Below are 23,083 nucleotides of genomic sequence, written 5' to 3' on the forward strand. Positions count from 1 at the left end.
AAATTATTATTCGCTTTTTAATGTCATCTGGCGTAGGAAGCCAGACGTTCTTGCCAGGCTAACATCGCGAGTCGCATAAAGACCGCTGTCTGTCTCTCACTTACCTACATACGTATGCACACACTCATCTGTGCTGGGCCTCCAGGAAAGATAAGGCAGACCTCGCGAAGTTAATTTTGAAGGATTACTAGAAAATTACGCCTGGCTTAAAAATGCCGCTTATATCATCCCCGCTTCAGTAACCACCAGGCAGTGACATAAACGCATTTTTTGTATTTTAATGCCCTTACAACATATATGTTGGAAAGTGTTTCATATCCTACTGAAAATTTCTTGAGCAGTTCACAACATCGCTGATGTGCTGGAACGGAGCCTGGGGAAACTCCGCTAGTTTTATCCAGTAGAACAAGCGCTTTCATGTACCCACAGCAAGACCGGAATCTTCAATTTGCAGGACTTTAGCCGTGCCAAACAGGGTGTTATTTCATCTATTGACGGTGCCAATACTGTTGTTATTTCTTGTTCAGTGCATAATACAACCATCTGGAATGTCGTTATTGAGCTTTATTTTGAGGCCTCTTTTGAACATGTGATGATTAAGTGTGAGAAAAAAAGAATGACAGAACGTATTGCTCGCTATGAGGCTGTCCTATAAAATTTTATTCATTCCCGTGATATACATATCCCGACCGTTGTTCATGTTATACACGAAAGGCAAAACGAATTACAGCAGTATACTCAACATGACTGTTGCCTAGCATCATAACGCAATAATGGATTCACGCTCAATAGAAAACATCGATGCACAAGAGCAGTGCTAGATATTGCACAGCACATGGTGCTTGGTGCCCTAATTAATAAATGATATTTTTTAATTCAGTAGAAAGTGACAGAATCAAAGTTGACAGGTAAGGCTACTCTTTTCCCGCGAATGTTCCGGCTTATTTTCAGCTCACACTCCTGTTATCTTTTTTCACAAGTGCTACTTTTTCTAAGAGAGTGTTGACACTGGCTCATCTTAGACCTGCGTAACTAATATGAGGAGTTTTTGGCTGAGCATGTCTTCTTTCTTTACGCGTGAATTGCGCAGTCAGTCGGGGACTAAATCAGCTAGGAAAGTGGCGATCTCTCCAGGACGAAGCTTCACTGCGGAACCATCAGTATCTGGCGTCGGTGTTATTTCCGGTGCGAACATGCGTACGACGTCCTTTTGTCGTGGCGCACGGCCGATTTCTTGCACGGACCACCGGTAACGGGTGGGGCCCGGGAGAAACTGATTGGCTCCCAGCGTAACTGGCCGTATATTCTCCAGGACGTAGTCTGAGAGCAAACTCTGCGAATCGTAAATCAATCAATCAATCAATCAATCAATCAATCAATCAATCAATCAATCAATCAATCAATCAATCAATCAATCAATCAATCAATCAATCAATCAGTCCGTCAGTCAGTCAGTCAGTCAGTCAGTCAGTCAGTCAGTCAGTCAGTCAGTCGATCGATCGATCGATCGATCAATCAATCAATCAATCAATCAATCAATCAATCAATCAATCAATCAATCAATCAATCAATCAATCAATCAATCAATCAATCAATCAATCAATCAATCAATCAATCAATCAATCAATCAATCAATCAATCAATCAATCAATCAATCGATCGATCGATCGATCGATCGATCGATCGATCGATCAATAAAACCGGTGCATACCTCATCTTACTTTCCGCACTTGCTGCTGATCTGATTTTACTTTTTCTGTATTTCATCGAATGTTCACCCTTCATATATATATGAATTGCGATTGCTTTATTCGTCAATTATTTCATTGATATAATTCAGCTGATATAGCCGTACTGTTGAACAGTTTATTTATATAATGGTTTTTGTGTTTCTACTGTTGTCCGTTTACTGCGTGAGTACGTGTTAGTGGAACGAACGTCATAGTAGGACAAGTTTTCGCGAAACATATCCGCCTGCCATTTGACAAAAATCACACAGAAAAGCAAAAAGAAAAAGACGCAGTTTGTCTCGCGTTTTATGTCTTATAATAGAGCGGCGACAAAGAAGGTAGAACAAGACAAACAGGGCGTATTTTCTTTTCGTCCTCATAAAACTTCACGGAAATTGAACTAGGCCTTGATTACGCGGTCTTCGTCCATCTGGCACGTTGCAGTGCGTTCCCTGTAGCAACGGTTATTATATTAATAATACTAGGACATAAAATAACTGCCCTCTAACAACTATGGTGTACACACAAAACAGACGCTGTAGGAAGGTGCAGGAGCATAGGAAATTGCGAAATATTGTACGGCAACCCTCGTTCCATAGGCACAGCTGTAAAACGCCACAACCTGAAGCTGGGGAGACAAAGCAAACTTATATAAAAGTCACCAACGATTGCGATACTCCCCAGTCGGAAATTTGGGCTGCGCTTTTAAAGTGTTTTCATTCTGCGTTATACTGAGGCAGTGAGTTTCCAGCACATGGCAAACTGAGTGGAGTGTGTCGCGACTGTTTCTAGATTCGGAAGACCGCAGGAGAGAGCGCTTGGGTGATGCGTAGGCGCGTTTCAAGGCGCCTAAGACAGGCCTCCACTAATGCAGCGTAGATTTTTTGTTCGCTGCCCTCCTCCTCCAGTTTCCTCTTTGCCCTTTTCGCCATTACCGTCATGCATTTTACCTTGTGTAATAGATAGTTTGCTCGGTTACGTCTACGGCGCTCTACTGCAGGAACGGATGCTTACGATCTGTACTCTCAAAAAACCCTATAACGTGAAGACAGGAGGCATGTCTCCTTGGAATTGTCCCTTACAGTGACATCGACCTCTAGGGCTGTCTTGTTAAGCGCGAGGTGCTCGAGTCGCAGCAGAACTTGGTTCTTCGACGGCCTCTCCAGTGTTAACACGTGCAGCGTACTGGGGAGCGGTGACCGGAGACCCGTGAACTGGAACGAGAGTAGAAGAAGCATTTAAGTTACCGTGCATCCTCCACACCCGCCCAATTTCAGCACGTAATCTGCCACTGACTAAGATTCACACGCTTTTGAACCTCCACTTTTTTTTTCTAGTGCCCCGTACTTATACACTGCACGCCCGTACGAAGTATTTTATTGCACTAATTCTATCGAAAGCCGTCTAGCTGCAGTCCTGAACTCAAATGAAATATCCCGCCTTTCCAAGGGGCAAGGCAGCTTCATTTATTGAACACTAATAGCCCTTCACGACGTCCTATGCCGCAAACACGCCTCTCCCTCCATCCACCCCCGAAGTCGCACACCTTCTTCTCCCCTAGGCCTAGTGTCCTACTGTCCAGATAAAAGTTATCTCTCTCTTGACATAACGGAACTCTCCTGTGGTAGCGATGACAGGGATGCGTAATGCCAACTCGTAAGAGGATTGCGCTCTGACGTCTTTCCCTTGAACACATCATGAGAGGGAACCCGCAGTTGCCGTGTGTGTATAGCTTAATTGAACGTGTGCCAAAACCCTTGGCATTTTCTGTTTAGCGCCCAGTAAGAAGTGGGTAATCTCCGTAAAGTAATTTTGATGGACTGCGCTTTGCTTCCTGAATTTGGCGCTAGAGACTACGTTGCGCAATACTGCGGTTCAGCTTCACCTCAATGCACTTGGGCGACCATTGAGTGCCGCGCACAACGCCAATTCGGCGAATGCGATCAAAAACGGAAGACTGGACGAGTTGGTACATCATGTGTTACGCAGTTTGTTAACCTCTTTCTCGTTTGTCGTCTTTTACGCTGGTTCTCTCTTGGGTAAGAGCCACCTGCATACCATATGGCTTAAAAATGTTATCTGTGCTGTGGCATTTCGCAATGCAGAACGTCATGCTTGCGCTATATGGCACCACAGCACAGACGGAACTTTTGAGCCAAATGTTAAAAAGACCCTGCAACACTTTCTTGAATTTTTTTTGAAATCCTAAATGCTTGCAGAACGTAGTCTCCCAACACACCCAGCAGTTAGATTAGGGGGTCGCAAAGTACCTCAGCCAAAACTTACTGCTCTATGCCTATCAGGTAACTTGGAAGCTCGCTCAAAAGATTTTTTCTCTTTCCCAGTCTTGACGTTCGTCGACGGCCGGAATTACGTCACTGTGGCCATGTAGCGGCTGTAGGCCGGTTTTCCTTCAGTTGCAGCAATAAACGCTTTTCGATAGCTACTTTAAAATAAAGCCACAAAAACAAAGCAGAAACGGAAGGCGTATCTGTTGTGACGAGCAAATCACGCATTGCCGCTCCGTGCTGGCGATAACTGTAGCTTTCGAAGTGGTTCCAGTCGCGAAGGAAAGAGTGAAAGCGTTTATCAAAAGTGTTTCAGGGTCCCTTTACCTTCGACATCATCAATTACCCAAATTTTATTGCTTGCTGCAAAGATTGGTCAATTGTGCGCACCCTGGGCTTGAACCACGGGAACGACAGGATGGTTTTAGAGTAGGTAACAGCTCGAAGAATGAAATTCCAGAAATCAATGCGCACTGGGATTTCAATTGGCGTCCCAGAATGGAATCCGGAGGCCTAACAACGGGTTCCGAACGGCTTAGGCGTTCAGGCAGAAAAAACTATCTCGTAGTGGAGTAGCGCCATGAGCCACGTTTACATGAATGCGACAAGTGGCGCATCGCATCGCATCGTATCAATTTTCGAGCGCATCGCATCCATGTAAACGGGGCTAATGCGCTAGGAAAGCGCGTCGCATAAATGCGCCAGACCGGGGTGGATTGAGACACGTAAGTCGACTTTCGAAGTGCATGTAAACGCGAGCGCATCGCATTAGAAATTATGTCGACAAGAAAAGTAAGCGCTGCAACTGCAGCCGCTGCAGCTTTGAATTTAAAAACGTCTAAATCGAGTGTAAGACGCCAGAAAATGCGAGTCGTGAAAAAAGAACAGAACCAGCCGTTCCGGAAGCTTAGGAAGAGCCAGAAACGCTGCTTTACCTTCGATGTGCGACACCGTATGGCGCCACCATCGCGCCAGGGGTAATGCGCTACATGTATACGCTAGCGCATCGCATTACTTGTGATGCGCTAGGAAATCTGACGCGCTGCTGTCGCATTCTGTCGCATTCATGTAAACGCGGCTATGTAGTCCGTATAACGCCCGCTAGGAGCGCTGTTTGGATGTGTGGCTTCTACTGTTTCATAGCCTCCCTCTTTTGTAGTGGGTTTGCAAAGGACGAAATTCAACGTTTTTTTGCTTTCGGATAGTATTTACTAATGTTCTTCTTCTACTTGTCGCACACTACGATCTCTACTGATGTTGCAATACACGTTTCATTTTGCGGCCCGTTTTGGTAATAAAATAAGTGCATAAGGCTTTGGTGATCAACTAGAGTCAATGTTTACTATTCAGGTGCATGAGGTATTGCCACAAGGAAGAATTCCTACTGCAGAGTTGTTCGGTCATGTCCGAGCAATCAGAGCTCGTAATAAAAAGCAAACGGGTACTTCCGGTCGTCTTAGGCACGCCGTGAAACGATGCCTTTAAAGCCCATGGAAATACGTTACAAAGTAAGCGTGTTGTGTCACGCGCCATTGCGAAACGCGTGAGCTTGTTTCATTTAGGCGGTATTAGGTGCGGAGTACCTTAGGACCGCACAATGTCCGTCCGCGTCCGTGCGCATAGCTTTACAATCGCAAAAAATCACGCAGGCACCGGCGGCAGGATTCGAGCCTGTGTATGGTAGACGAGACAGAGTTAGTGTCAGTCGTCTTGCCCATTGGGCTACGACCGTGGGTTTGCACCCGACGGTCAAACGGCTTACTCCCTCGCCTGTATCGGTGCGAAGTACCTTTGCACCTCCCAATGTCCGTCCACGTCCATCCGTGCGCACACCACCATCAAGCGAAAATCAAGCGAAATTCGATTTGTGCCGTGAGTTGCACTTTCATTTAGGGAATAATCTAGGTGCAATTCACGGTTCAAATCGAATGACGGACGGGGCGCAAATCGGTTGTCACTCGGGGCGCAACTTGGATGTCATTTCGAGTCCCCGTACTCCGCACTCTCGCCATCACCCACGGAGTGGAGATGCTTCCATTTTTGAGTCCTTACGTTCCCCAACTCCGGCTTCCATAGGATGGGCGGGAAGAGTAGCACAGGTCGGTACACAAGCTGCAACGCTTGCGGCCGCATGAGACGCTGGCACTCGGACGCGGAACCCAGGAACACCCGGTGCGTTCCCCTGGCAACCAGACCTTCGCCATCCTCGCCCAGTTCTTCTAGAGCCTCTCTCAATCCGGTGTCCTCGCTGATAGTCGAGTGCCAGCGGTGCACCTGGGTTGACAGACAAGTTCACGATTCACCACATGGCGTGAGTGAACGGACAAGAAAGGAAAATGTGCGAGCCTTAGCACTTGTAAACCAAGTTATCACTAGAAACCAAATTTTAGGCAAACGCCTATTGTGTTCCTCGCGCTTCCATCGCCCAACTTTGATGTATGAGTATAAATTTTTTTTGCAGTACTTATTTTTGTGCCTAATCACCTATATTTAAGATCGGCGCCTGTATGAACACTAGTTAGCCTCAAGTTTAGCATTAAAATGCAGCTTGAGATCATTATTCACGTTACCGGGCTGCATTGACTGTTCGAAAGAGTATGGGGTTCAACCTGGGGTGGTATTCTTGTGTTTGTCTGTTTTTAAAACGTCTGTTTTGCGTCCGTTTTATTGCGACGTACTTCCATTTGTAGGCAGGCTTTGGGTTGTCTTTTGCGCAACTGTTCTTGTAAACGCATTTTAAGCGACTAAACCTACTTTAACTATTGTTCATGTGCTTATTGTTGCGCCAGCGAACCAGCAACAAGGCGACGAAAAATCGTCTTCTCCTAATCGTCTGCTCCGAGAACTGCCGCTCATAGCTCCGTCGTGCTTGAATGGCGTCACATCCGGGTGTCCGCTTTTAGCCAATCAGGGCTTGCCCAAAACGGACCCTTTTGAATTGGACACAAAACGGACAAAACACGAGGATACCGCCCCTGGTTTTCTAGTTCAACGAACTGCTGGAAAACAACCGCTAGCAGCAGCAAAATGGGACTTTCGTTCTACGTGACAAGAGGCGCAATTAAAACCCGGAAATCTGGTGATGGTGGTAGTTTGCTGTCGTTTCGCCAATTTTCCCAGTCTTTCTTAGACTATATAGTTTCGGCGTGCTCTCCAAGCACACTTGAAGCATGTGCAGCCACACCTTCGTTTCTGAAAACATACTGAAGTCCAACTCTATTTTCTACGCAATGGTTGAGCATCGAACACGCCTTTCATTTCATTTCATTTCATTTCATTTCATTTCATTTATTTTACCCTCAGGGTAGGACACATTATAAAGGGGCGGGGTTGAAACAGACAAATTGATTACACGCTGTTGGTAACTAAACAGCAACAATAGAACACTCTTATAAAGGACTAAAGAAAATGCAATTCAGGAGCACAGTGGCGAATTCATTCACCAGTAGTTCAAGTATATATAAATAAATATGGTCTTAATCAATAACAAAATAATCATTCAAAACACTCTAAGGTATGGAATGCGGGATCGGAGTGACAATTTATTCCGAGTTATTTAAAGCATCCTGAAATAGATCGGGGTTTTGTATACTTGTTAATGAGCTCGGTAGATTGTTCAATCCTTGCACGTTTTTGGAAAGAATCGTGTAGAATGCATGACCGTCTTCGAATGGGGTGCATCAACTTTCCGTGAGTGATCTCGGCGAGCTGACACGTAAGGCGCAGGACGAATCTGTGAATTGTGCAACGTGAAGCTATGGTGATAAATTTTACGAAAGAGGAAAATTCGTGAGTGTTCTCGGCGAGTAGAGCGGTTCGGAAGTCGCAGTGATTTTTTCATCTGAATGACGCTGGCTGTTCTGTGATAATTAGACAGAACAAAACAGGCTGCGCGATGTTGTACTATCTCAACTGAATGTAATAATGTCATGTGAGCCGGATCCCGAATAGAAGAAGCATACTCCTATTTAGGGCGAACGTACGTAGTATAAAAAAGTAGCTTCAACTACAAAGGTGCGAGAGAAAAATTTATACGGAGCTGGACTAGAGTCTGGTTAGCCTTAGATTTTATGCTTTCTATATGTAGGTTCCACTAAAGGTTGTTAGTAATAATAATGCCAAGATACGTGTAAGAGAGCGCGGTCTGTAAGGGGAATTGTTAAGAGTGTAAGCGGACGATTCCTATACTGTTCGGAGACGATTCGTACATTGAACAGCCGACGTAGGAACATCACTGCGCAGCTCCGTTTCCTCACGCCTCAAAATTCACACTGCCGAAGGGCTCTAAAACACGCTCTTCTATGAGAAATATAGCTGTTCGGCGGCTGAACACCTTTTGAGAAATGCTCTTCAAATGTTTTGAAATGTTTGGCACTTCTGGGACGTATTGATTGAGCAATTTAGATTAAACCTGTGGTTGATTCCTATGTGATAGGAATCAGTAAAACACGAAAGTGAAATGTGCAGCTAAATTTGCAGCTGAGCATGATTTGCAGGTCGGCGGCTTTCTTGTGGGTGCGCTTGGCGAGCGACGTCCTGCTGGCGGGTCGCTCCTGAAAAAAATTTTCTGGCGTCATTTCCGTGACGGATATGACGTCAGTAAAATATTGGGGTATGGCGGCGTAAAACATTTTCGTGTTAAAATGTAAAATCCGAATACGAACAACCCTAAGTATAACGTGCTCATTAGTGCTAAAGGTTGCTTCCCTGTAAGAAGACCCGATGAGCAGGGTTGCACCCTTTACAGGCCACTTGCTGCGTTATACTGGCGTCACTTCCGTGACGGATATGACGTCAGCGAAATATTCGTGTATCTGTGAATAAAACACTTTCGCGTTAATATAATTGTACGTGAGAAAATTGCTAGAGTTGTACCTGAGAGTCTTCTTTTCATCATCAGCCTGCTCAGGTCCATTGCAGGACGAAGCCCTCGCCCATTGATCTCCAACCGCCCCTGTCCTGCGCTAATCGAGTCCACTGTTTACTCCCGCAATTACCTCTATTTCATCCCTCCATCGGATTAATAGCCTTCCCCTACTTCTAGACCTGTCTCTTGGTATCGACTCTGTTACCTTAATTGTTTACCGGTTCCGGTTCGTCTCACTACATGGTCAGCCCAAGTCCATCTATTTTTTTTATTTGAACTATGTTATCGTCAACTCTAATTTGTTCTCTGATACAGGTAGCTCGTTCCTTGTCCCTGAGTGTTGTTCCTAACATTGTTCGTTCCATGGCCCGTTGAGCCGACCTAAGGGTGCGTTCTCGTTGCTTAGTAAGGCGCCAAGTTTCAGCTCCGTATGTCATCTTCGGCAGTATGCACTGGTTGTATATTTTTCTTTTGAGGGATAGATACGAGCTTACTTTTCATTATTTGGGAGGGCTTGCCGAGTGCTCCCCACCCCATACCTATTCTGCGCAGGATTTCTTTTTCATGGTTGGGGTCAGCACTTACCATCTTTTAAGAACATGTAAATTTCTTGATGAATCGTTGTCTCTCTTGCGTTTATTATTTGTGTCTGTTTTTGTTTTTTTGTTGTGTTTTAACTAAATTGCGTCGGGCTGACATAAAGTGGCGCCTTTTTCAATCAGTATTCTCAGCTCTCAAATGTTCTTTTGCATGCCTGTTTACCATTATGCCACGCTTGAGCACGTGACATGGGCCAAGGGGTAGCCCTTACTCCATCAGTCTTGTGGGATTATGGGACAATCGAACGACTACAATCAACTGCTGGCGCCTCTGCGCCATCATCAACAATGACATTTCCGGTTTTCTTTTCGTAGATACAGGTCGCGCACATCTTAGTTTGAAATTATTTGCATTTAGATGAAAATTTATGGTGTCTATACTTACGGCGTTGAAGGCTTATAACGTTGTCTTGCCTGCGTATTCTTGGCGCCTAAAACACGCTTTTTATTGCCCTGAAATCCGCCGTCTAGTTATTATGAACGAAAGGTCTGTTTGGTTTGGTTTTTCAAGGAATATGTGCACAACAGATTGGATTGAGCCTGCGCGCGCGCACACGGCCCTGTATGCACAGGCAGGTGTGTGCGAAAAAAAAAACCATAATATTGTAAATGATATTTCAAGTTGTTTTATCGACAGAATAGGGAGAAGGAGTATGAATAAACATTTAATTGAGCAGTCAAATTTGTTGGGTTGACTGCCAGGTGGGGGACCTTTTAGTCCGGAAGCCTTGGGTCTTGGCGGCCTGTCTTGCCGGGTCTACCAGAAGTTGGTGATCCGGGTTGGAGCTGGTCAACCGACCCTCTCCCTGCTCAAATGAGGGAATTGGATTTGGGGCAAAGGACGGTGTGTGGCGGCACTCCCATACCATGTGGTAGAGAGTGCATGGCTCTATGCAGAATTTACAAGGGTATGAGTACAATTTCGGATGCATTGAGTGTAGTAATGTAATATAAGGGAAATGTGTTAGTTTGTAGCTGTCTGTAGATGATCGAATCTTCCCGAGACAAGTTGAGATGTGGAGACGGAAAGATTCTTCACACCAAGCGGTAGTGGGTCAGGATGTCACTGTACCTTCTGGGGACTGTTTCCCGTGTTGGGCTCATCCCAGAAGGAGGCTGATATCCCAGAAGGAGGCGCCCGGTGTGTATGAGCTCGGGCTGCGGCATGAGCCTCCTCATTCTCTTCCAGTGATGAATGAGCCGGTGCCCATAAGATGAAACATTCGAGTAAATCAGGGTGGGTGGATAAAATTTTTGCTGCTGTTGATGAAATGCGTCCACTTTCGAAGTTGAGCAAATTTTTTTTGCCAGCAATTATTCACAAGCTTCGCGCACGACGAACAAAGAAAATGCTACCAGTGTTTTGTTGATTTTGGCTTCAAAAGCGAAAAGAAGCCACGTGGCTAGCCAACATAAGCAGGAGAGGAACGTTGCTAATTTATATGGCGGCGCCCACGAATGCACGCGATTGCAGAGACAGATTTCCCTCTAGTATATATAAGTGTAAAACTCTGTTGTACACAAGAGCCCTAGCGGGATTTAGCCATTTTCGCAAGTGTGGTGAGCTTTGGAACCTTACCATAAGCTCCAGTTCTCCGCTCCGAAGGCTCGTTCCTCCCTGTGGTCGATCTGGGAAAACCAGCATCCGCAGCTGCCTCGCTTTGTCCTGCAAATGGCCTTACAGAATGTGGCTGCGTGTCTGCAGGGCCTGCTGGTTATTTTGAGCTTTGACAGAGATTTAATGTCGAAAGACGTTGTCATGTTTAAGCAATCAAAGTTCGAAATAAAAAAAAATTACGCCGGCGAGCACAAAAAAATTACGCCGCCTCGTGTACGATTGGCTAATGGCGGCAAAAGCAAACGAAAATTAGACGGGGCTTATAACCTTGCCGAACGAGCTATGTGGGCTTAATTGTAGGGCACATTATTTTTATAGCAGTAAGAATTGTGGGGTGAACAATTAAAGTTACGAACGAACCCATAAACACTGAAGCAGTTAGTGCGACACTTTGCCGGCTGACACCGCTAACACAGCCGTCGGACGCGCTCGACTTGTCCGAAACAACACCGACCAATTGAAACAAGCGGCACGGTCACTTACATGACCATGTTTGTCGAGTCATAGCTTCAGTATTAGGAAACGACTAGTATGAACCGCAATGAAAATACGGTAGGTGTAGAAGTCCGGCCAGAATTAAAGTGCGAACAGTGGCACTTCAGCAGTATTGCAGCGCCATCTATGAATGTGGGTGATAAACAAGATAATCAAACGGGCGTCTGTGAGATGGGAGCAGCCCTGGTCAGCAGGCTAAATTTAGTTATAAGGCCCTGTTCTTAATACGCCATTGTCAACGTCACGAAAACCCGATTTAGCGGGAGAATTGAGATTTTCACTTAAAATATTTGTTTTCTTAGCATCGCTTGCTTCCGAACAAGCGCTTAGGGCCCTATAAAACACCAAATCTTTCTAATAAGACAAACTTGTATTTTGTCTACATGTCCCCTTAAGCTTCCCTTTAAGCACAGAACGCGATAGCGTTATGGTGCTGTACGATAAGGACTACTCTGGCTGCGCTCGGCAACGCATCCGTCGCATCTGTATGAACAGCGCGAACACGCTACGCCGCAATACAGCCTATCGCTGGCCTAATTGTATCCCCTAGAGGCGCTCGCGAGCGGTGAAAACTTTCCGATACTTCTCGAACGTCATTGGTTCGAGGCGCTCACGATGCCAGTGGGCGCCGCAAGGTAGCGGTACGGAATTTCTCGCTCCCACCGATTTTTTCCTCACGGTTAACGCGGCCGACAACGCTGGCTTTTCTGCAACGTGGTGCCTTAACGCCACGCGTTAAAACGACAAAGTAGCACTTTTTTCCAAGCGAGCAGCACGCTGGAAGTTTCCCTAACGCGGTAAAACTCGTGCCTCCTTTCGAACTGCCGAGAGAGAGAGCGAGAGAGAGAGAGTGATTAAACTTTATTCTGAACAAAAAAATTGCGCCCACCTCCCCACGAGGGGAACCCTGTGTAGATGCGACGCATCGTGGGGTTCACTTGGTGTTTCTGTTGGATTGATTCTGAAATCGCGTGAAACGTTTCGGGAACGCGTATGATTATTATGTTTTATGATTATTATTATGTTTTATTGGCCAATCTTGGTCAATCTCTCTAAGTGGTATGCTTGGGGCTTCGCTGTCGCAACGACCTTTACTCCATCATTGTTGCTTTAAGTGGGAGCTTCTTTTCTTTTATTGCAAGTGTTAATCATTGCCCCATCATACGTTGTATCAGTAGCTTCTTGACGTAGTTTAAATGAGTCAAGGATATAAGGCGCGTTCGTAGCATTTCATTCTGTCTCTGTTTTGTGGCGCAGTGGGAACAGCACCATGTACCTCGCGTTCCGCCCACAGGGTCGTGGGATCGAAACCGGGCGCCGCTATTATTTTCTTTTTATAGTGTAGGGGGAGGGGTGTGGACGGACAACAACGCCGTATGGAGGTACAAGGAGAGTGAATGAGATGCAGTCGCATCTAAAAAAGCAACATTTGGTCGTATTTTTTATTTTAGGATGCCATTGGAGCTTGCTGCCTTTCCGAACGTTCAACCAGCCGAAGCAGAGTTTCGCTGCTGGACCTGGCCCATTCACTCTCCCACTGCTCAAGGGAAGGTTGAAGATTGGGCGATACGTTGGGTTTCTTCGACCGGCCCGCACCATGTGGTAGAGGGAACAAATCTCACTGCAGTGTAAGTACGTGGGGGTGTAGATGGTGGTATCGATAGAGTTATAGGTGGAAGAACGTGTTTGTTTGCAAAGCCTAAGTTTATGCTCCCGTTCCTCGGTGAGCGATGATTCTTGATGATGATGATTAGTGGCTTTCCCTTTGAATCGGGGCGTCGGTTGTCAGCAACCGACTTGCCTGTTTTATTACGTTTACTTGCCCTACTTCCAGCTAACCTATAGATTTGCTTCCTCCCTCCCATCTCTCCCTCTTTTCTGTTTTAAACTCATCGCCCCCACCCCCCTTTTTTCTCCCCTCGCTGTTCTAAATTCTAATCCGTATGATTACTCCGCCTGCGTACCCAACCCATCCCTTTCCTACTTTTCCTCCACCACCACTCCAGTCGCCTCTTCGTCACCTCTATGGCCTTGAAGTTGAGGTTCCCCCTCGTCCCAAATCCCAAAGCCTCCGCCAGCGTCGTTTCACGCTCACCCCGCGGTGGGTGGCCGTATCTCTGTGCAGCTCCTGACAATATGGTCTATAGTTTCCTGATCACTGCCGCAGCATGCACACGTTTCATCCTACCCGTGTATGCCCGGGTTCTCAGGCACCTTGCCCGTGCCTCGAAGGGCAACGCATTGCCTCTCGTATTGCCATAGAATCCCTCCTTCTTTATTACCCGTTTCTCTGCCCTATACGTCTCCAGGGTTTTTTTCGCTTCCATTCTCTGTGCCCACTTCGCCGTCTCTGCTGCCGTACAAGCTGCCCTTATCGGACATAGTTTCGGGTTTTAGTTCCCAACGAGGACGATTTTTCTTGAACTGCAGTATGGCCTGCATATTTCAGATGACTGTCCACTTCTTCGCAAAAACTAACTTTACCTTGCTAGTTTTCCCTGTGGCTGTCGACCGGCATACAAGAACAAGCTACATGAGCTAAACTCTAAAGGAAATGGAGTTGCCGACAGCTGACAGCTATAGGGTAAAGCAGCGAGCAGTGGATATTTTGCTTTAGTGGGCTAAACTGACTGAATGAAACAAATTTTTTATTGCTATTTTAAATGCAGAACTGTCAATGGAAATCTACATTCCGCGTTGTAAGAAACCACATTCAGCCATTGGCAGCCGCGTGCTGCCTCATTCCGTACCACCCTTTGAAGTGTTGCAAAGAATTAAGACTTGGGAAATCCAGAAAGTTCCGCGGAATACCTCTAAGAATGCGTTTGCGTGTGTGAACGTGCATCGTAAACGCTGCAGTCAGCGATCTCAGCTCATAAATGGGAAGCTTATGTACACCCGTTTGTGAGCCTTGGGAAACACGACGATACTTACGGTTATGTGTATCCAGGAGGTGACCGGGTAGTAGTTCGATGCAATGGGTGAATTTTCCATGACACTATTCATCCAATCAAGCGTCGAATGCGCGCACATGCGTGATACATGGAAACAAGACAAAAAACATACCCCAACGACGCTGCATTATTACATACACTCTGCCTGCTGATGCTATTCTGCTTTTAAGGGTACTTCACATAGCTTTTGGTGTCGACGCCTTTTCTAACAGATATCATCCGTCTAACACGTATTATGTGCGTAAAAGTTTTCCTGCGGTATACAGGGTGCCGATTAGTATTCAATCCCACACCTCAAGTGGCTCGAAAAGACGGAGGGAAGGAATTTCATCTTTAAACCGAGGGCGGTGGAAGGGCAGTTGCGGTGGGACTGGAGAGCAAGGGAATGGGGACAAGGAGAATGCCGGTGAAGGGAATTTAGTTCGCAAACCCAACTTTGTCCACACAGGAAAGGTCCTAATCTCGTAATCGTCTCACATTGACCTTCATCGGAGATTAACTTTACAGCAAAAGCTGTATACCTCTACCCCCGAACGGTTTCATCTCCGTGGGCAAAAGCGCCAAGGCCTAAGACACCGAGCGCATGCGCTGGGCTAATCAGGCATACAGCATATAGCTCAGAATTTGTTTACGGAAATCACAAAACAAGCATCGAAACCACGTTATGGATGATAAGGCGCCTGTGAACAATGGGACCACCCACCATGTGCAACGATTATGTTTGCAGATTATCTTTGAAGGCTAGGCAGGACTAGTGTTACTAAATACAGCAATTCCTGCCCAAGACACAGAGGGCATGTATAAGGCTCGGCAGGACTCAGCACTTGCCGCCAAGGAAGCCGAGTGTAGTATCAGTAGATAAGGTATTAGAGTACCGCCAATGACGCCCGAAAGTCAGCAACGGCAGCCATTTTGGCATTTATCAGTGTTGCGAGATTGCCGCATCTACCGCCTCGCTGTTAATATCGACCAGGTCGTTTGTTAGCAACACTACCGAAGATGCATCGAAACGGCATCTTTGGATACAATTCTGCTGCTAAAATACCAAGATAAGCCTACCAGACTAAAATACATAAACAAAAAAAATAACGACGCACATGAACCGTGGCAGTGTAAAGAACTGCGCTTCACGCAGTTTTTCCTTGTTAGTCGCTTAGCCCTATGTATGCTTTCCAAAACTCACGGAAACTTCTTTTGAAATGTCGCCAGTGAGTGCAATGCGATGGGATAATGCCTGACGTTAAAAAGCTACAAGATAATGAAAATGCCGCAGATTGACTTGCCTTTTTTGTGAATGCCAGAGATCAGTCAGAAGCTATCTCTTCGAACACAGTTACGATGCTTAGAAGTCTATGAAAAGTTACTTTCAACAATGTTTGAAAAGGACAATAAGTACCGCCCTTCAGAGCCACTCTTTGAACACGGAATAAATCACTTTGCTATAAGAATTACGCCTCCTCGTAAGGGGTGCTGCTTTATAGAGAACCTCAAGGTCGTTTATCACAGCGTCTCTAAAGGCGAGTAGATGACACTGTTCCAGCAGCTCTTATACTGCACTGTCCGAATCCATTCCTTGCACCGGAATTTCGTAATCTCCTTCCTCCAACGAGTTAACGGTCTTCCACTAGTTCTAGTACAGTCAGTCATTTGCCATCATGTTACGCTGGCGATCGACCGGTTGTTACTATTTAGTCTTACATGCCCAGCTCAACTCCACTCCTTTGTGTTTACTTGGGCCAGGATGTCTTGCACCAGAGCTTGCTTCGTAATACAAGACGCTCTTTTCAAGTACGTAAGCACTACCCAACTAACTAATTTCAGTGGCTCGACTACATCACGGGAGAATAGAGCCCGTACTGAATAGCACACAGATGTGCGTTCTGTGCTCACACTCTATGCACGTTCCTCCAGCCGTTGCTGTCCGTGGAGAATCCTTCAGTGGCGAGGTCGGTCTCGAAGTGGCTGATCACATCGGCGCCCGACATTTCGTGCCTTAGTTCATTCAACCTAGCAATAAAGAAAAATACGACGTGGTATAGATGTGGCTTTGAAGTTTCCAGCTCGAGCATTTCGTGCAGTGCACTCAGTTCAATAGGTGAGTGTGTGAGTGAGCGAGCGAGCTAGCTAGTTAGTAAGCAAGTCATCTAGTAAGCTAGTTACGTACCTATTTAGTTAGCTAGGTAGTTATATGGCGTGTCAGCTAGTTAGATAGCTTGCTTGCTTGTTAGCTAGCTAGCTAGTTAGGTAGGTAGTTAGCTAGCTAGCTATGTAGTTAGTTATTTAGTTAGGTAATCACTTAGATAGCTATGTAGCTAGTTATGTAGTTAGTTTTCCATGTAGTTAGCTAATTATCTAGTTAGTTATTTTAGTTAGTTAGTTCGTTGAAGAATTGTAGTTAGCTAATTATCTAGTTAGTTATTTTATTTAGTTAGTTAGTTGTTAGTTAGTTTGTTAGCTAAAGAATTGTTATTTCCTAAACCCAGCAGCCCTTTAGTCCAGGTTCTCCTTGTTGTGGCCACGCATTTCCAGCACACGCTGAACGTTAGCAATCAGTATAAGTAGTTCTTCAAGACGAGCAGACTGAGTTAGCAGAAACGGTACAAGAAGGGTACGCGTCTGAGTTGGTATGAAGGTGGGAAAGGCAGGACGTATAGTTTCACATTCCCACAGGATATTCCGGTCCACGGCCAGTCTCGACTCTCCTCCTCGGAGGAGGAGAGTCGAGTCCGGCAGTGTCCGGTCATTGGTACGCCCGCGGTCGTGTTCACGCAAATGAGAATGATTCCAGTCGTGTGGCTGAAGGATATGTGTGCGTGCTGGCCGGAGGAGCGTTTTGGTTTGTACTCTGTTAAACAGTACTGACTTCTCTCACGATAAAGCTCAATGGAGGAGTGGGAGTTAGGTCTTGTTTGTTACGGCGTAGTTGCTTGAGTATGATGTTGGATGGAAGTGAGTTTTTTGCACGCGCCAAATATCTAAGCGTTGTGAGATGTCACTCAAGCAATGCCTTGACGTTTACTTTTGTGGTTAGAGAAGCCGGCCTGAAAATATACTGAACGCCACTTGGTCGGGGGGTGGGGTGGGGGTTAACATGCACGCTTGGTCGAAGGAGAGAGTGTAAAAGCGTGCCTGGCTATGCCATAAAACAATGCGTTACAGTGAGTGAAATGCATGGATACGTGCAAGGAGTGCTATACGAGGGGGAGAGGTACCCCGGTAAGTTGTTGGCACGCTTGGTATTTCAAGCACCCATCATCCTATCTGTCCACACACTCTCGTGCTCGTTCAGTCAAACTCGAAGTGCAAAAGAATTTCGAGATGCTCTGACCATACCTATCAAAATTAGTTACATGCGAAATATTTAAATGTAATGAGAACCTTTTTTCCGACCAAGATGGCCACTTGAAAGTGGTGTTCAAGTATGGCTGTTCTTGAAAGATTGGGCCACAGAGTTGTTGGGAAGCCTAAACGTTTTTTAAAATGACCTTCCAGCCAGGTGGCTGGGCTGTTAGCCTTCATTAAATGCAGAAGAAAAATTAGAAACAAGCAATTTTTCAGAGATCATGTAATGAAATTGGATGTGACTTGGAGCTGAAAGAAAATATGAAGTCCACAGAAACATCCATTTCGTGTTACTGTTAGGGTAACGCAATACAAAGAAATGTCAAATGCGGTCATGAAAGCCTACAACGCATAATGCGCCTTGTGCGGCGAGGTTGGCGCAAGCGCGCTGATGGAGACAGCCTTACAGCTTTGTCAGTGGTCCCACGGTCCAGGTGAACTCGATGAAAGGACTGTGCTTGTGCAGCGTCACTACTTGCGACACGTACTCGGTGAAGATCTGGCGAATTTCTTGCACGACAGGTCCCTGAAGGCAAAGGAAGCGCGATATCTTTTTGTGCGCATGCTTTGCCGCAACGTACAATTACATCATCGCTCGTGTCTGCTTGCCTTCTCTCTGTCCCAGTTTTTCGCGCGGTTTCCCAAGGTGTCATGTGCACCCAACTAGCCCAAAGTCAAAGTCAAGCCAACTAGTCAGAAATATCAATGAGCGTTGAGGTGCCCGTCGCTTGACGTGTATGTAGTTCTGAAGAACAGCCTACAAGTGTACACTGCAAAATAATTTACACCCTTAAAGGTGTAAATCCGTGTCTATAACCAAATCCCTTACACCTTAGAAACAACTCAAGACTACACCATCATTAAGGGAGTAAAATAATTTACACCCTTAATGGTGTAAATCAATTTCTACAACTAACACTCTTACACCTTAGAAAAACACAAAATACACCATCATTAATGGAGTAAAATAATTTACACCTTTAAAGGCGTAAATCCCTGTCTATAACTAACACCCTCACAACCTACAAAAACACAAAAATACACCATCATAAATAGAGTGTTATTGTTAATTATACCCTTTCAAAGGATGTTTTTTTGTTTTTTGAACGGGTGTTAGGGTGTTAGTTACCGAACAAAAAACGTGTAAATCATTTTGGAGTGTAGGTACGAGAGGAATTCTCCGATATAAATTGTTCCCTGCAGCAACTTAATGGTTTGTTTTCCGCGGGATTACATAAAATTTCTATAACACGTCTATTAAACTTCAACTGTTGATTTGTTTATGCACTGGACTTGGCGGTATTTTATGCGCAGGTCCACCTATAACAACTGACACTCACGCCAATTTCCACCTCAAGTTTTCATTAGAGAGTTGCAGACGTTTCAGCGACTGTAGTTCAAGTCAATTGCAATTAAAGATGTTTATTTTTTCTTGGATCCTGCGTAGCCTTTTCTAAGAACCCCTCTGTTATGTTTGAGCTCAAGTTTCCTTTAAAGAATAATTGGTGACACTTCACCTAACAACAAACTGCGCGTGGTAAACTAATTTCAGGGCTATAGTATACGTCCCACGCATCTATTTCATTCGTATAATATATGCGCCTAGCTAATGAAAACTTATTGCCTCAATGCAGCCCTTTCTTTTACACCAAAAACTCAATAACCTTGGCGTTCTTCTCCACCAGACAATTAACTTAAAACGATAACACAAGCTTTCAAAACGCCGTAACAATTTTTGGCCCGCATCTATACTTCAGCTAATGTTTGTGTAGTGCATTGGTACGCAACCTTGCTACGTGTGGAGGAGAAAAAATATGATCTCTGACACAGGGTTCAATTTTTTATTACGTCTTTTCGGTCCGCGGCGTCGCGGCCAAGCCTGTCCTCAAGAGATGTCACGTCCGGGGGTGGTATGGGAACGTGAGTGATTGACGCTGGCCACTGCATTCGAGGGGGTCGATATTTTTGTGATGGAAACGCCCAGAAGGACCTTCTCCCGCTCCCGCACCATTTCCTCGAAGCGGGGCGGTTCCCCTCGCTTTGTAGAACCAATTCGTACCCCACATGTTTACAGCACTGACTATAGCGATATAAACCGCAATATCGGTATAAAACGCAATATAGGTCCAATCTTTTCAGCAAAAAATGTGTAAAAAAATCCCCACCTCCCTTGGCCAATGTTTTTTGTATTCACCCTCAAGCTAAGGGGTCGACCTGTACTTCAGCTCGGCATATTTTCGGTTTATACAGTACTTTCGACCACCGATGGTTACAGCACCAGCACGATTCTAAAGCGGCGCCGATTGTAGCGCGTACGTACGTTTTATTATGAAAATATGAAAAATAACTTTAAATAATTTAAAAGATATTTTGCGCACACGCTTGCAAAGGTGTGTTGATCGAGGAATGTCCACTCAAAAATTTACTCACGTGATGTTGACGGATTGTTTTGAATTGGATTGAGTTGGGTTTTGGGAGGAGTTTGGGTCCACACGATTCCGCTGGACGTTTGAAGCCGATATCGGTTTTGCGCGCGATTCTAGCGCGCACACAAATTTGAAGGATACTTTTGGTGAAAAAAAGGGGCGCACTGTAATCGCGCATATACGGTATTAAGCGCCCCCGATAATGTCATATGCGACGGGGTGATTTGCGTGCCTGAATTAAAAACTTCCTCAGCGGTAGCTGGTTCCAGCTAGATGGTTCCTGAACAAAATGAACACCTCTGCCGGAAGGACACACATTCGGTAACGCATGACACGCAGACTGCCAACTATATTAGGTTGCAATTAAAGAACAGCAACGGAATTTTCCCCTGGTCGTTATCACCGCAATCGGCTGTTTCTCCGCGCTCCGCAAATACACCGTTACAGCGAATATTTTGGGCAGCACAAAAAGAAAAAATCAAATGAAAAACAAAGACAAAAATAGCCACCTTCGGCTTCTAAACATTGGTTTACACCTTTTGTTAACCACCTAGCACGGGCTCTGGGTGTGATCTTCTATGCAACAAGGGACTTCTCAATAGGATCGTGTTGTCTAGCCCTGTATAAAGCCCTTGTTATATATCTTAAAAATGCAATTTGCATCGGCAGTCTGGAAGTGCGTGAGTGCGTCGTCATTTTTGGGCTTGGAGAGGGTGCAAAAAGGTTCACTCCCATCTCCTCTCACCGCTATACCCCGCAAGAAATATACCCTTAAAAGGACGTCCCCAGGCAGGGTAACCGGAAATAATTACAATTTAGACTAATGAAGCGCGATTTATTTTTTCTGTTGAAGTGCATCCACTCCGAATTCGGCAGCCCGAAGTTAGCGAGCTCTGTTCGGCTAAGGGCGCCAATGCGAGCACTCCGTCTCCACATGTGCTTTGATGTAACGACCACGGAGGTGCTGTCTCCAGGATGCCGTGGCAACGCGTCTATAATGAGGGTTTTTTTGTATTCTTGGTCGTCATTTCTTACAATATTTAGTCTTCCAAACGCGTCTTTAAAAATGCAATATCTGGAGATGCCCGTCCAGTATGATAAATAGGGGATCCCGAATTCCCGTTCTTGTTTTAGTGTGTATGTGCATGTGTTTATGATCGCGTATGTGTTGTGCATACTTGCTTTACATGTATTCGCGATATCTGTATTCTCCAGTATGATACGACAATTTCATTGTTTAGAACACGAGCGTTTGCAGACGCCTTCACTAGGCCATGAAACTAGGCCATAAAACCGGTGTTCGTGCATTCTAAAGTACCCTACCGTAATGTTTATGTCTTGCACGTAATTTGCGTGCTTGTGTGTTTATCTATCTGTGTGCGTGTGCCTGCGTGCGGGTGTGTGCATGTGTATGAGTGCATGTACATGTGTGTATGCGTGTGTGTAGTGTGCGCGTGGGCGGTTTGTGCGTGCGCGTAGGTGCGTGTGCGTGTGTGTGGTGTGTGTGGTATGTGTGTGCTTGTGTAAGTGCGTGTGCGTATGCTTGTGGGCGGTTTGTGCGTGCGCGTAGGTGCGTGTGCGTGTGCGTGTGTGTGGTGTGTGTGGTATGTGTGTGCTTGTGTAAGTGCGTGTGCGTATGCTTGTGTGTGTGTGGTGAGTGTGTGTGGTGTGTGTGCGTGCGTGCGTGTGTGGGCATGTGTGAGTGCGAGTGCGTACGCGTGTGTGCGTGTGAGTGTGTCGTGTGTGTGCACGTGTGAGTACGTGCATGCGCGGGCGTGTATGCCTGTGGTGTGTGTGTGTGTGTGTGCATTTGTGTGTGCGCGTGCATGTGCGTGTGTGAGTGAGTCTGCGGTGAGTGTGTAGTGTGTGGTCTTTGAATTCGTGTGTGAGCGCGTGTGCGTGTACGTATGTATGTGTGTGGTGTGTGTGCGTATGCGAGTGGTGTGTGTGCGTATGCGAGTGGTGTGTGCGCGTGTGTGCATGTTTGTGTGGGGTGAGGGTGTGCGCGTGCGTGCTACACTGTACTTCGGGCTTCGCTGCACTTCGCAACCAGTATACATACTTCATTGTTTGTTTCGTATGTGAGTTCCCTTGTTTCTTCTAAGGCACTATTCAAGAAGACGTAGTTCTATTGGTGGGCACTCACAAATAAATAAATAAATAAATAAATAAATAAATAAATAAATAAATATTTTTACGAGCATATGTTATGAAGTCAAACTCCGTGAAGGCAGAAGCGCAATCTCCTTTCAAAGGCCTCACTCGCTGAATTAGGTTCGTTGCTTCGTTGGAGTGATACACAACATGTGCTGTAGCGTAGCCCACCCCGTTGTTGATTTCGCATTTTCTTGAAACTCCGTTTTCTGCGCTGGTAGTTTTGCTTCGACACCACTCACCTTGACGACGTGGTGGAGAGCGCTGTCGGTTATGTCAACTGCTTTACGGTGGGCGCTGAACACGTAGTGGCCCGGCTGAAGCGTTCGGTGCCAATAATTGTAACCTTGGTATAGGTAAGCTGCGAACATCTGACGTAGCTGCACGGTCGCTCCGGACTTTTTCAGCGTCACGCTGGAGATGAGGCCCGTTTTCGGGTCAAAATCGACCCGGTAACGCTGCGTCGAGGGCAGACAACAAACATTTTACCAAAAGTTGAGTAAGTTATTTACGACTTAGAACGATTGAGCTAGGAGCTAATTTGCCCGTCTGGCATAACAAGGAAGGAAGGGAAAAAAAGGTAAAAGAAAGACAGGAATGTTAACCATGC

General features: G+C 45.7%; 2 protein-coding genes across 2 annotated transcripts in view; both read right to left on the reverse strand.

Annotated features, from left to right (window-relative positions):
- Nucleotides 1-648: 648 nt before the first annotated feature.
- Nucleotides 649-14,591, reverse strand: LOC144157942 (lysosomal alpha-mannosidase-like). The gene is made up of 5 exons (XM_077688652.1): nt 14,532-14,591; nt 11,064-11,150; nt 6,071-6,292; nt 2,813-2,944; nt 649-1,333 (listed from the first exon to the last, which is right to left on the reverse strand). Exons 1-5 carry the CDS (start codon nt 14,589-14,591, stop codon nt 1,091-1,093), a joined length of 744 nt encoding a protein of 247 aa, XP_077544778.1. The 3' UTR covers nt 649-1,090.
- Nucleotides 14,592-16,437: 1,846 nt separating this feature from the next.
- Nucleotides 16,438-23,083, reverse strand: part of LOC144160069 (lysosomal alpha-mannosidase-like) — a 30,725-nt gene continuing 24,079 nt past the window's right edge. The window contains exons 15-17 of the mRNA XM_077691679.1: nt 22,716-22,931; nt 18,301-18,419; nt 16,438-16,558 (exon numbers count right to left, since the gene is read on the reverse strand). Of these exons, the coding sequence (XP_077547805.1) occupies nt 16,438-16,558; nt 18,301-18,419; nt 22,716-22,931 (456 nt within the window). The remainder of the gene's footprint in view (nt 16,559-18,300; nt 18,420-22,715; nt 22,932-23,083) is intronic.

This window comes from Haemaphysalis longicornis, unplaced genomic scaffold (assembly GCF_048455015.1).
Source record: "Haemaphysalis longicornis isolate Haplotype H1 unplaced genomic scaffold, Haemaphysalis longicornis Haplotype H1 scaffold_10, whole genome shotgun sequence".
Taxonomy (NCBI): Eukaryota; Metazoa; Arthropoda; class Arachnida; order Ixodida; family Ixodidae; genus Haemaphysalis; species Haemaphysalis longicornis.